A 13,866-nucleotide genomic window follows, 5' to 3' on the forward strand; every position below is an offset into this window, starting at 1 on the left:
AATACTAATACTTTTTTTTTTTTCAATTATTAAGGAACATATTTTCCTCAGATGCAGCAATTCACTCATCAGGCTCTGCAATTTTGGTTGGTACCGCTCAGTTCATTAAGGTTACTGTCTAAAAAATGAGAAAAGTGTTATCATTTACTGTTTTTGAGGAATTTTCTAAATTCCTGCACATCCTGTTCCTTACACATCACCTGATGACACAGGTTTAAGGCAATATTCCTCTTTCCTCATCTTTTTTTAAAGCATTCCTTCTGCATTGTGTTTTCAGACAGAAGTACCCTCCTATGGAGAAATGGGGCTTCATTATTGCTTTCACCCACTCAATGAAATGTGACGGAAAGGTTTCTTTTAGGAAACATACTCATGGCTTTGGATCAGAGTTTCAATGGCTTTTAGTTTTGAAAACAGAATTTTATTGATTCTTTAAAATAAAAATTGTAAATTTTAATTGTAAACTTAGGAGCCTCAAACCACCAAGTAAGCATGAGTGTGTCTCATAAACACTGTGGTCCTAATCCAACACAGCACTACAGGCACCCTGTAATTACCTGATGACTGCATTCAGATTTAAGTGTTTACTCATGATATTCCAGTCAACTGCTAGAGTGTAAACTAAAAGCTGAGTCAAGTCTCTTTGATATCTGAGCCCTGCTTTAAAGCAGCAAATGGCTACTGCAGCTGGTACTCCAATATTTTCATCAGTTCCAAACTAAAGGTACTGCCTCCAAGTCAGTGAAACATGGTCAAGCTGATGTCAACTCAAGTAATCAGATCAACTGAAGGAATTCAGATTTCTGAATCTATTCTTTAATTTTTGCTCTAGAATGACTACTTTCGGACGAAGTATCCTCCATTAATCCTCCATTCCTTGCTGATGTGAGATCATACTTGATAGGTTTCCAATGCTTTTGTACCTTTCTGGTACACTGTGGTCCTTAATGGAGTCACAGACCCTCGGAAAAGACCATGTAGTATAATACTTCCTTGGGGCATCGCTACATTCAACAGCTGTGATACCTCTAACTGCAAAGGCAAAATCATGTGCATCTTCTCCCTGCATCAGGAGGGACTCTCTGGTCCCTCCACTACTTTGTTCATCCCCAGAACGAACTGGTGCACATCGCACCTGCCCTGCCTCATCAGTACTGATGTTAACACTCAAAGCTGGATCATAAACATTTATCACTGTCTTCAATTGCTTAAAAACTGGTGGCTTTGCAGAAAAACAAACCATGCCTTTCATGAAAACAGGAGCCTGGAAACAATCCCTTATTCCTGGCAACATCCAGAACTACAAAAATAAAAGATGACTGGCCTGTATATCCATAATCCCACAAATATTTACAGACACCCTCCAGTGCCTGTAGTGCACAGAGTCCCAATGAATCCAACAGGACTACTCGTGGTCCTTCGTTCAGCACCAGGGTGAACTTCACACGTCCTGCAAACTCCTCCCAGCTATGCATCCCCGCTCCAGGATCCCTCCATCGGCGTGCCGCGTGTGAGGCACGCTGGTCTGGGTGGCCTGGGGCGATGTCACTCACGAGGAACCCCCGGCTGCCTGCGCGGGCGTGGGGTCAGGACCGTTCTACTGCCGGCAGCACCACGTCCCGCTCGGGCTCCCCCGGTCACGGACGGGCGCCCCGTAACTCCCGTCCCGGGCTGCTGCCCACGGACAGCCCCTGCTGCCCACGGCCCCGCAGCCCAGGAACCCGCGGCGGGACGGGCTGCGGCACCCCCGGGCTGCGGCACCCCCAGCCCCATCCGCCGCCGGCACCCCGAGCCCGCCCCCGCCGCCCGGCCCCGGCCGCGGCCCCTTCCCCGGGGCGGAGGGAGGGAGGCGGGGCCGGGCCGGGCTCCGCGGGGCCGGGCCGGGCTCCGTGGGGCTGGCGGCGAGAGCTGGGTGCCGCCGGCGGCCGAGGAGCGAGGGCGAGCGGCAGCGGCCGGGGCTGCGCAGCAGGGCCCGCGGCGGGGGCATGGCCCGGCAGTAGGCAGGGAGCGCTCCGCCGCCCGCCGCTCCCGGCGGCAGCCCCGCCGCGCCCCGTCCGTCCTATGTGAGCAGCCCCGGAGCCAAGATGAAAGGTAGGGACAGGAGCGGGGCCGCCGCTCCACCGACCACACACGTGCACCGGGCACAGTGGGAACACCGTGCGGGATCGGAACACTGTGCGGGAACACTGTGCGGGAACACCGTGCGGGATCGGAACACTGTGCGGGATCGGAACACTGTGCGGGATCGGCGGCAGGAGTGTGGACAGTCTTCAGCCAGGGGACGTTGCGGGCAGGGCGGTCGTGGGGAGGGTGCCCGCGGCGTGAGCCGTAGGCAGCAGGGGGCTGGCAGGACGCGCTGCGGGCAGGTGGCGGGCAGGACACGCCGCTGCGGGCAGGGCACGGGCGGGCGGTGCCGGGAGAGGCAGAGCGGGGTTCTCACCGCGACCCCGGGGTGCGGGATGTGCGGTCAGTCCCGGTCCGGGAGCGGGCTGTCCCTGCGTGAGTGCGTCCCGGCGTGGGTGCTTTACCCCCAGCACGGTTTTTCTCCGCACCCAACTTTTATCTTCCCCCTCGCCGCTGCCCCGAGAAGAAGACCTGTGTTTCTCCCTGGTTAATTTGTTTATTTTTTGCCAGCGTTTTGCGATGTTCTTGGTGTTGCTTCTAAACATCTGGCAGTGATTAGGTGCCAGTAGAAGCTTAACTGGCTTGTGAAATGTATTTCGCGTATTTCTCCTCTACATCCACCGACTGGAAAATTTTTGGTCTTTGCATCTGTTCAAACTGAAACTTTGTTTCTTTTCCTTTCTCTCTCTTTTCCTCCCTTCCTTCTCTTTTTGTTTTAAAGGGGTGAAATATTTGACCCTATCCTACATAGCTGTGACTGAGAGGTGTCACATACTTTAAAATGAAATAAAGACGCAAATTGCCAAATTGCTACTCTGTAACCTAATAAAGATGTATGGGGGGGGTGCAAGAAAGCCTTCTGTTTATGAAAATTGATAGCCTTACAGCAAAAGGCAGAGGCTTTACACTCTGGGGAATACTCACAATGAAAACATCAAAGGACATTATGGAAAGTTTAGGAGTTAGTTGGGACTTTGTGAGAGTTGAATCCACTTTTTCTTCAGAGGCAAAAAGTAAGCTTAAGGAAAAGACATACATATATGAAAAATGCTTTTCAAGAACTGTGCCTGTTCTTGAACTGAAGAGTTTTATTTCAGATGCCAGGGGGCCAGTAAACATCATGACAGTTACACTGAGTTTCCAGAGTCTAGGACACCAAATGATGTGATTATTTATTCACTTGCCAGAGTAGCTGCCTGAAGGGAGGAAAAGCTTTTGGGGGGCATTTATTTTGCAAGCCCACACACACACACTATTTACATTACTTCTGGCACTGTGGCATGGTGTCTCTGCAGGGCCACACCACATATTAAAAATAATGTCTTTACAATGTTTTTTATTTATAGGCTGCTCCTGCCAAAAAAAACTGTCATCAGCTTGTCATTATCAGCGTGAGTGTAAGGGCAGGAAAAAACCAAAACAATGGGGATCTGGTAGTAGGTAGAACAAACCTGGGCCTGTTACCACGGAAAGCCTTACACTCGATTCTTTGGGGTTTTGGGGAGAGGTGGGATGCAAAGGACCAAGGATGGCAATAACATTTAACATGACTTGTGTGTCCTTCCATTCTGCTTCCACTGCTCTTTGCAAAGCAGAGCAGTGGCATTCAAGGGGAAGATGCAATTCCTGCTCCTGGGAGCACTCACTGGTGCCCACACTCCATCAAGAGGATGTGCTAGTCTTTACCATTTGGCTTCCCTAAGAGTGATCACAGCCATCCTACTTCTTTCCCCCGGAGTTACAGAAATCAGTAATAAAACATGCAAAGAGCACTTGAATGACTGTGCTAATAGCAAAAGAAAAGTGTCGAACAAATCATCACATCAAGTGCTTTTGCCAGTGTTAGAGAAGTCAGAGAGTTAAACCAAATTTTGACTCGGTGATTTCCTTTTCTGGGTATGAATGTGGCTTTTCATATTTTCTCTTAAAACTTGATGGTAGTGATAATTGTAGGACTGTAGAACTTGGTATAGTTACACATTTTTCTCAATAAAAACAAAAAGATCTGTTGATTGCAGCTGTCTCTGTCTCTACCCTCTCTAGAGAATGGATGAATATCTAAATAATTACATCACTAAATATCTGTAAGGAATAAATTATATTTCCCATTGCTGGTATTTGTAATGTGTTATGTTTTAAATCAGTAAAACAAATTGAAGTTTATGTTCAATATGCTGGCAGTTTTATTTCCAGCAAACAACACTGAGCTCACAGATTTTGTTATAGTTTTTAGTAATAATTCATGTGATTTATATAGGGATTTGACTGCTTTAGGGTCAGATTTATCTTTATCAAATGATATTTCTAAGTTATAGTTATTTATTGGGGTATGAAGGAGCACTCGTTGCCTGGGAAGCAAATGAAAACAGCTTCCTCATAGTCAAACACCACCACATGTTCATAAACATTGGCCTTAATTTAAGACCTGGACAAGCATCATTAAAACTGAGAACTTCTTTCTGTATAGCTGCAATATATTTTCCAGTTACTGCTTTAAACTCTATCTGTAGTCACTACTGTCACGGCAGTGCTGGTGATAAGTATTTTCCTCTGAAATAAAGATGCTCTTTGGACAACCACGTAATAATAATGCCCAAAATCAGGCAATGACAAGTCAAGGTGGTCATTTGGAGACTGTTGCTCCAGGATGAGAGTGAAGCTTTTAATTAATGATGCTGAAAGTAGCTTAGCTGCTTCTTTTCATTCCTCTTCCATCTCTGCCATCACAAGCACCTTGCTATGTACCATTTGTATAGCAATGGGGCTGGAGAAGAAACCATCTGGGATCCTGTGCTTGAGTACTGGGGTGTGTTTGAGAGCTGGAATGTGACCAAGCACTCTGTCTTGTGCCTTTCCTCTCATTTGATATAAAAAGATGCATGGGGGAGAAACATCTTTGTCCTTGGTTGTGTTCCACTGGAGCAGTGAAGCCCACAGTGCCTCGGGAGCAGCCTGGTCTGAGCGCCTGCCCCTCTTAGCCTCGACCCCTTTACCTCAAAGGCGGCTCAGTGCGCCCTGAGCACAGCTCACAGGAGATAAGAGTACACCAAGCTCTCACAGGATATGCCAGTTCACCCCAAGTTTACACAGTGAGCACTTTATCAGACAATTAATTACCATAACAGCTAAAATTGTCCCTTCTGTGGAACTCAGAGCCTGGATGTAATTTGCAAATAACGCCTACGATAGCAAAAGCTGACTGTGCATGCAAGTTCAGTTGATCTTTCTTGACTACCTTGAAAAGTCTTAAATAATCTATATGATGTTTACCTTCTTGACAGGTTTTGTCTTTCTCTCTGTTTTGATGCTACGCTAATTTTAAAGAATAAAGGAATAAAAGTTATAATTTTGTAACACTGCAGAAAAGTCTCTCTCTGTCTGTCCTTTGTGTGCACTAAATCAAATGAACAGTCATCTGCAAATAGGTCTTTCCTGGATAGAAACTTCAAACCAAGAATTAAAAAAAAAAAAAAAAAAAATCCAGTCCAGAGCATTTTGCAGAAGCCAGAAAGCATCTGAAAACCAAGGATTAGAAGTGGAGTGATCCAGTAACCTTTCCTTAGTCCACTTATAACAGAGCTTATATGAATATAGTGACATAAACGTGAAACATATGCAGGAGGTCTGAGTGGTGTGTGTTGGACATGTCACAGGACCCTACAGCAGAAGTTCAAAGGCATGAGCAGTTATAATAAATGTGTGATAAAACACAGAACAAATCCTGAGCAATGCTACTATACAGTCAGTGTGTGTCCTGAATTGATTGGTAGCACAGAGCATTTTAAACATATGGATGAGAAAGACTCAAGTGTGTGTCAAAGCATGTTCTTACTAACACTACAGGGGAAAACAGCTATGAAATTATAAGAGAAATGTGTTATTGCACAGATAGAAATATTACTGTACACCCACAAAGGATATTTAGCAGAATTAGCCTATAAAATATTTATGACAGGAGCATTTTCAGTAAGAACTTGTAATTGTTCATTATTGCTTCAATTCTACTTTTCCCAGCCACACAGGACAAGAGTAGCACGGAAAAACCTATCCCTATGAAGAAGGGAGTTGTTCGAAATCTCCTGTGATTCATTCTTCTCTTACTTTGAATAACATAGATTCATTTTAGACTGATTTTGCTACAGCTGAGGGCTGAACAGAGCCCTTTTTTTTGTCACAACTACTGAACAGTTTACTTAGATCCACACTGAAAGACTGTTGTGCCCAGAGGTTCAGACACTTCTGGCTGCTAGGATAAGGAGGGAAAGGTAATCTTGCAGAGAGAGAGAGCTGATCAGGCCTTGCAGAGATAAAGCAGAGTAAAATAAAGAGAACTGAGAGAAATGTCAAGGATGAAAGCAGCTCAGTACTGCAAAGGATGCATACCCAGTTATCTTCAGCTTCACAAAACCTTCCTTATCCTGAGGTTCTGTATATCAGAACAGAGGATCTCTCCTTCCAGCCCTCCCCCTTGGAAAGCAAAATAAAGACGTTTTTTACAAGGCATGGAAAGTGAACCTGATCCTCCTCATAATGTGAGTGTGGTCTGTGCAAGTGAGGGAGCAACCTAAGATGAATTGTCTTTGGAGTTTGACTGCTTCCACCTAAAACTGCAATCCCTTTTGGTGCATAAATTTGAGGTGCAGACTGAGACATCACTGGGGAGCAAAGTGAATGAGTTATGGGAGGTAATAGAGACATGTGTTGTTAGGAATGTGTATGCCATTTCAATACTGCTGTTAATTGCCTCCTCTGACATACAGACAGGGAGGGACGATTTTTCAGTGCACTAATGAGAACATATCTGTTAGCTCTTAAATTGTTACTCTGAAATACGATATGATTTAAACTTTTAACTTCTAAAGTTGATCCTCCACACCATGCAGCTGCTCCTGACCCCAGTATGGTAATGATGCTCTGTGGCACTTATGGGCTAACAAGTTTTGTTCCAAACCCATAATTTACTGTCTTCATCTTGTGCCTAAAAAGCAAAACCAGAGTGATTGTTGTTATACTTCTAAAATTCACAAATTTTTGTGTGTGTTCTTAATGTAAGTGCTCACATTTTTTGGGCACAGCAGTACGGGAATAGATGAAGACCAAGATATTAAAGTGCATCCATTTGTCATGATTATTTGATTATTAAAACAAACACGGTTTTGTTTGTTTTATGCATGTGTTAGGTGATGGGAGACGCCATCCAAGTCATAGGATAGTACCAAGGGAGGATCTCTGATCTAGGACATTGCCTCTTTCAGTCACTAAGATAAGCAGATAAATTCCCAGATCAGCAGTCTCAGTTGGACAGAGCAGAGGAAAAACCTCAGTTTTGTTGCCAGAACCCAAGCTCAAACAACATCCCAAAGGATGCTTTAGGATGCAGGGAGGTGGGCTATGTTCCAGGACTGCCTCAGATGAACCTCTGCCATGGCTGCCTTAAAGACCAGGTACTCTGCAGGTGCAGAATCCGTGTAATCCCTGTCCAAAGGAGTTTGCTGCGTGACAAGCCAGACAAAGGAAGGAGTGGATAATATGGGCACAACACACTCAGCCAACAACAGTGACTGTTAGTGTCACATGCCAGATTGGGATCCTGTCCTACCTCACACTTTAGGCGTGGGGTAGGATTTTGTGAGGGAGAGCTTACTGAAATAGAGGCAGAGAGAAAGACTTGACTACGAAAATGGCCTATAAGGAAAAAGTAGTGGAGAAAGGCAGAACAAGAGGACAAGTGAAATAAAGCATCTGTGAAGAGAGAGGGGAATGAGTAGCCCATTAGCACAAGCAGGAGACTGTCCAGAATAAAAGCTATGAAAACCAGTGGAAATCAATTAGACTGATGAAGTCATCAACATCTGAAGGCCACAGCTGCTTGCTGTGCTTCTGCTGGCTCCATTTCACCTCTAGGTCAGCAGTTTGAACGTAGACCCAGTTAATAGTGAGCAGAAATGCATATAAATCTGGTGGCAGCTCAAAAAGCTTTTGAAATGTGATATGAGAAATATATGGTGTTGCTGTCCTTGTCTGCCTGAATAGTTGTGAATATTACAGAAACCTCACAAGTGGATGGGTTTTGCCTTTCAGTGAAAGTGCTGAGGCGGAGAGAGCAGGCAGAAGCAGCTTTTTGACACTGCAAGCAGTCTCTCATGAGGGAGATGCACTTGTTCACACTTCTGAGCAGAGTTCTTCATCCATGATGATTCATGGGTTAAGGAGTGAAATATTGTGAGTTTCAACTAATGGGCACAGCTTCTTTCCAAATGGTACAAGTAAAAATCTCTCCTTGATAATATTAGAATGATTTTTACAGAGTTGCACTGGGATATAGCTTTATAGTTCCCATTGAGTCAGTAGGAAAGGCAGGGCTCTAACAATTACAGCCATTTGAAAGATAGATTTATTTTAGAGGAAACTCTTACACTGATGTAATTTTTACTACAAATTAACCTTACAATCTGAGTTCCCAGCCTGGTAAGTTAGGTAATTTATCCCTTACATTAGGGGTAAGTTCTAATGTACTGTAATTTGAGGTTTCAGGGGGTTATAAAGGAACTTCTAAAATCTGAGCTGAAACTTTGCATGACAATTTTCATACCAGATGCCTCATTCTCTCCTGGAATAGATTTTCCCAGATTTTGAAGTGCAATGTAGAATATTGGTTCGCTTTCTTTAAGACTTCAGACGAGGTCTTTATACAAGGACTTTGTATCCATGTTTGCAGCCCACAAATGTTCTCAAAATTATTGGATACCACATGTCTGCAGCCACCATATGACCCAGCATCTCTAATGGTTCTGAGGTCTTGTTTGCCTTGTTAGTTAATTAGGTTTAAATGGTTCAGCAAGGTGTACTGTTAAAAGGAGACAGCTGGACACGTACATTAGCAGTTTTCTTTAACACCTTCCATATGCCAACAATGACACCCATGAAGGGAGGGGGCTAAAATGGAAACAACTCCCCTAAAATCACCTTGCACCAAAGGCTCCTCAGATCTGGTGCCGTGGTTTTATGCCCTGTATTGTCTCAGGGGCAGATTTAGCATCCAAATTGGCTGCAGGCCAGCTCTTTCTTACTTGACCTTAGAGTGACTCATAAGTGATCCATGATTAATTTATTTAAGATTTAAGAACAAAAACAAGAAATTAAACAGTTCTACTCCACAGATTTACTTTGCCACTAGCAAATTAATCAAATGAGAGTCTAATTTGTTTTAGATTAAATTAATTCCCTCTGTTCGCTGCATTAATCCTCAGCTGAACTGCCTTTTCATAATTCCCACTCCCTTGAAGCATTGTACTGTAACTTATTTAACTCTACAACTGTATTTACTAGAGGTGTTGCAGTAATAGCTTATAACTGGAAGGCAAGTGGAATTTGGCATTGGTACTCAATGAGCCATGGATATTGCCAAAATACCTCAAAGCTTTTTTTTTTACTTTTTTGGACTAGAACTCTGCTTTACACTGACTCCCTAAAATATTTGATGTATTGCTGTTAAGCCGCAGTGAGACAAAATGATTTGGTGCAGTTTGCTGTAAGCTCCCCATGACAATCCGTCCTAGCATTCAAGGAGACTCTTGTAAACCCAATAAAACATGACATTTCTAGTGTCCCCCTGCATGGTTAAATACAATTGGTTGCTCACATATGTTTCTGTTCTGCCCGAAGTTCACCTTTTTTATGGACCTTCCTTCAGAGTTCTGTACAAGTCAGTGGAATAAGAGACCAGCTTTTCATGTCACTTTGTCTTTTTTATTCTGGATTTTATTCTATCTTTTGGTTCACAGCTGAGAGCTCAGTTGAATGACTTACAATTGAGTTAGGGCTGATCTTCCCCGGACTGAAGAGTTCATTCTTGTGACCAGGACATAACAAATTCTGCTTGATTGCTTCAAGGAGGGGTCGGCCCTTCATATTTTTCACCCATGAAAATAAGCCTTGCTTGCGTATTAATGCATGTATGTAACAGGAACACTGCATTCATTCCAGTCCTCTTTGTAACTGAGAAGGACTGGACTTAAACTAAAGAAAAATATTTCTAACTTAAGGCTTTCACAATGTCAAACAAACCCCTCCTACACCAGCTGCAGACTCACTCAAGTATGGGCACCACTGATGTGAAAATGCAGAATTTCCGTTTCTAAGATCAGTCACTGGTGCTCAGAGCTCATGAATTTCTGCCACAATGATTTCTGATACTGCCTTTAAAAGCATAAGTCATTAAAACATACTGGAGGTGTTCATAGTATTTGCCTTCTTACTTGGTGTATATTTTCTTAACCTCTGTAATTCATAACAGATCACATTTTCATAGTTTTCACTAGAAACGCTGTTACCTTTTCAATGGAAACTTAGGTTCTCCTGTATTCTGCTGATTTGAAGATATCAGGAAGCTTTGAGATTTTTGTAGAACTTGTGAAAAAATTTTAATATTTCTAGCACTGGAACAGGGAGCTGAGGATCAAGGTTCTGCTGCCTCCAGTGAGGACAATACTGCCCTACAGGCATGAGAGGAGCAGGCTGGGTGTAGGGCTTTGCTTTGGGACTTAAATTTATAGGCTCATTTGTCAACTTAATTTTTAATATTTCAAACATCAGCTTCTTCTGAGGTAGGATTTTCAACCCATCTTAGTCTCTTTTTCCAAAGTGCTGTAATTTCTGAATGTTTAGTCTAAGCTTGCTTTATTAATTTCTTAATTATCATTAATCTTGTTAAGTGCTTTATTTGCACGATTTCAGCAAAGTTGCAGTTGTGACTGAAAGAACACTGAGCTTTTTCTGTTAAATAATTTTCATAGACTTCCCCTAAAATTACATTGACTTCCCCTTACAAGATCAACTCACAGGGATGATGTTTGAGATTTTACTGACCAGGGAGACAAGTTACCACTTGATATAACTGTCCTTGCCCATCTCCACTTCTTTGTTTCAAATATCAGAAGTGCTCTTTAGAATTAGGAGGTGAATGAATAATTATAATGTATTCAAAGCTTAAGTAAAAAACCCATCCCTAGAATGAATAACATGCTGCATTGCAAATACTGAAAAGCATATACATATATTTAAAAGTATATGTGTGTATAGAAATGTATAAAACGTACATATAAAAACATGTTGCATATACTGAAATGGCCAAAGAAACAAAAATGTGATTAAAGTTGTAAAACGCAATGCTGTTGGTCTAAGAATGAAAAACAAGAAGACTAGGGAAGGGGCTGTCAGCCTGGGAGGAAGGTCTTGGAGATGTGGTGTGGGATGAAGCTGCAAGATTTAAAGGTGGCCTGGCTGTATACATCAGATACTGATCGGATAAGCCAGGTTACACTCCTGACAAACAAAGGAGGCGATTGTGTTGCAGCCTGATAGCAGGAGAGGGCAGGAAGCTAAGGTCTCTGGACCTGTTATCTTATTTTGTGCAGCATTTTATCTTTTGTGCAGGAGGTGAAGATCTTTCCTGAGTAGCTCACTATTGCGATGAGAAGTTGATTGTTGACTGTTTATGGTTTATTAGTATTTGTCATGTTCAGTTGGGGCCTTTTTCTTCAGATAACATTTGGGACAGTTGTGAGGGTTTGTTTGGTTTGTTTTTTTTCAAAACCAGGATGTGTTTGTTTTGCCTAAGGAGCATCCACTGGCTCTTCCACTTCCTAAATGCACATCTGAATTGGGAGTGTAGCTAAAGATATGGACAGGAACGCTGCTGGCAGTAAGCAAAATGTCTTACCTGGTGAAGAATATGTTTTTAGCTGTTTAATCAATAGTGCGGTCTGAGTAAAGGGTGATATTCTGCAAAGTGATACATTTCATGGACTCCGCTGCTGCTTCAGGCAAAGTCTCCTTCAGGCTTCTGTGTGTGGCACCTCACAGGTCAGAAGGAGAAACAAGTCAGATTTCCTAGTGGAGGCATGCATGCAAATCATTTAGGCTTTGTTGAGCCTGGACGCAGACTGTATCTTTACCTCTGGATTCACCCCCCAAGGCTCTGTGCTGTCCCAAGTTAGCTGTGGCACCAGTTTCATGATGCAGAGCAGCCCAGTCATGTGCAGTAAATCGGTGGGCAAGAAGACATCTAACTAAACACAGACTTCTCACTCCATCACACGTTTACCTGCTTTGAGCTTGCTTTTCCTCCACCACTCATTAAATGTTCCCTCTGGGAAATGCAGAAGTGGAAGAACAGCCTGGGCTGTGCTGCCCTCCCAGCAATTGTTGCAGAGGCTGGTGCTGGTGACGAGGCAGACCTTTTGCCTTTCCTGAGTCAGCAGAAGGAGGGGTTGTCTTGATGGAAGGAGGCTGAACACATGAACACAAATATATTCTTTTTTTTTTTTTTAAAAGTCATGGGTGTATTTTTTTTGCCGATGCCAGCCTTTTCCTTCACTGACGGAAGGAAATTGAGAGAAATTCAACTTCTGACAAAATAACCTTGTGATTATTAGTGTATTACTGCTTGCTTACCATAAAGATGAGAACAAAAGGCATAATGGACTCATCGAATGATAGAATATCCTGAGTTGGAAGGGACCCTCAAGGATGATCAAATCCAGCTCCCATCCCTGCACAGGCCAGCCCCAAGAATCACACCATGTATCTGAGCACATGGTTCTAATGCTTCTTGAACTCAGGCAGACTGCTGCTGTGACCACTTCCCTGGGGAGCCTGATATTCTCTTAAGAGCCAACCTAAACCTCCCCACAACTTCCATTCCCTCAGGCCCTATCATCAGTGTTGGCCCCTCGACTTCCCCTCACAAGGAAGTTGTAGACAGTAATGGGTGTTCCCTCAGTCTTCCCCAGACTGAACAAACCAAGTGACCTCAACCACTCCTCATGCAGCTTCCCCTCTAGACCTTTCACAGTCTTCACCATCTCAGTTTTCATTTTTCTCATCTGAGTTTACCCATTCAGTTTCCCCTCTTTTATTGGATCTGACATTTTCAGGCCAAGCTAGTGTGCATGGGAGGTGGTGGATGGATGGATGGATGGATGGATGGATGGATGGATGGATGGATGGATGGATGGATGGATGGATGGATGGATGGACAACCATCCCCTCTAACTCCTGTGGTCCAGGCAAGCTTGACCAAGTGGCACACTGGTGGCAATTGTGGTTGTCATTGTTATGAGGGACATATCTCCTCTGGTCTGCACTTGGCTGGCCAAGCAGGCCTCGGGATGGCTGCCAGGTGATAAATCCGCACAGTTTGTAATCCAGAGTTCTGCTGGGGATTTTCCTTGGGGCAAAGGCTCTGAGATGCCTTCTGCATGTGAGACAGAGGTGGGATAGGAGCAGCAGAGAAGAGCAGTAGCATGCCTAACAAACCAAGTAAACCTACATTAATTCATGAACATGCACCTGTAAAAACTTCTCATCTTTTTCCAGTGGTAGTAGTAATAACCTGCTGCTGTGTCTTTCTTTCTCCAGACGACTTTGCGGAGGAGGAGGAGGTGCAGTCCTTCGGCTACAAGAGGTTTGGTAAGTGACAGCAGTCTTTCAGCTTGCTTTTGCATAGTGCTGAGGGTAAATCAAACACTTGCTATGAAAATCTTTCTTGCTGGCAGCATTGAAACATAAAGATACAGTCCCATCATCTACATCCAATGTCCTCCCAGAGGAAGGTATGATGTTTAGACTTGGTTTATTTTCTTAGCAAACATAAGGCTTCCAAAACAGTTCTTTCATTAGGAAATTGAAGCCCACACCTGAAGAGAAATGAAGGTGCTGGTTGTGAAAAAGGGGCCATGC

The 13,866-nt window shown here is 43.7% G+C and overlaps 1 protein-coding gene across 1 annotated transcript in view; it reads left to right on the plus strand.

Annotated features, from left to right (window-relative positions):
* Positions 1–1,866: 1,866 nt before the first annotated feature.
* The window catches only part of COLEC12 (collectin subfamily member 12), a 92,419-nt gene continuing 80,419 nt past the window's right edge, over positions 1,867–13,866 (plus strand). The window contains exons 1-2 of the mRNA XM_058832664.1: positions 1,867–2,091; positions 13,546–13,596. Coding sequence (XP_058688647.1) covers positions 2,085–2,091; positions 13,546–13,596 — 58 coding nt within the window. The 5' untranslated portion in view covers positions 1,867–2,084. The remainder of the gene's footprint in view (positions 2,092–13,545; positions 13,597–13,866) is intronic.

Source organism: Poecile atricapillus, chromosome 2 (assembly GCF_030490865.1).
Source record: "Poecile atricapillus isolate bPoeAtr1 chromosome 2, bPoeAtr1.hap1, whole genome shotgun sequence".
Lineage (NCBI taxonomy): Eukaryota > Metazoa > Chordata > Aves > Passeriformes > Paridae > Poecile > Poecile atricapillus.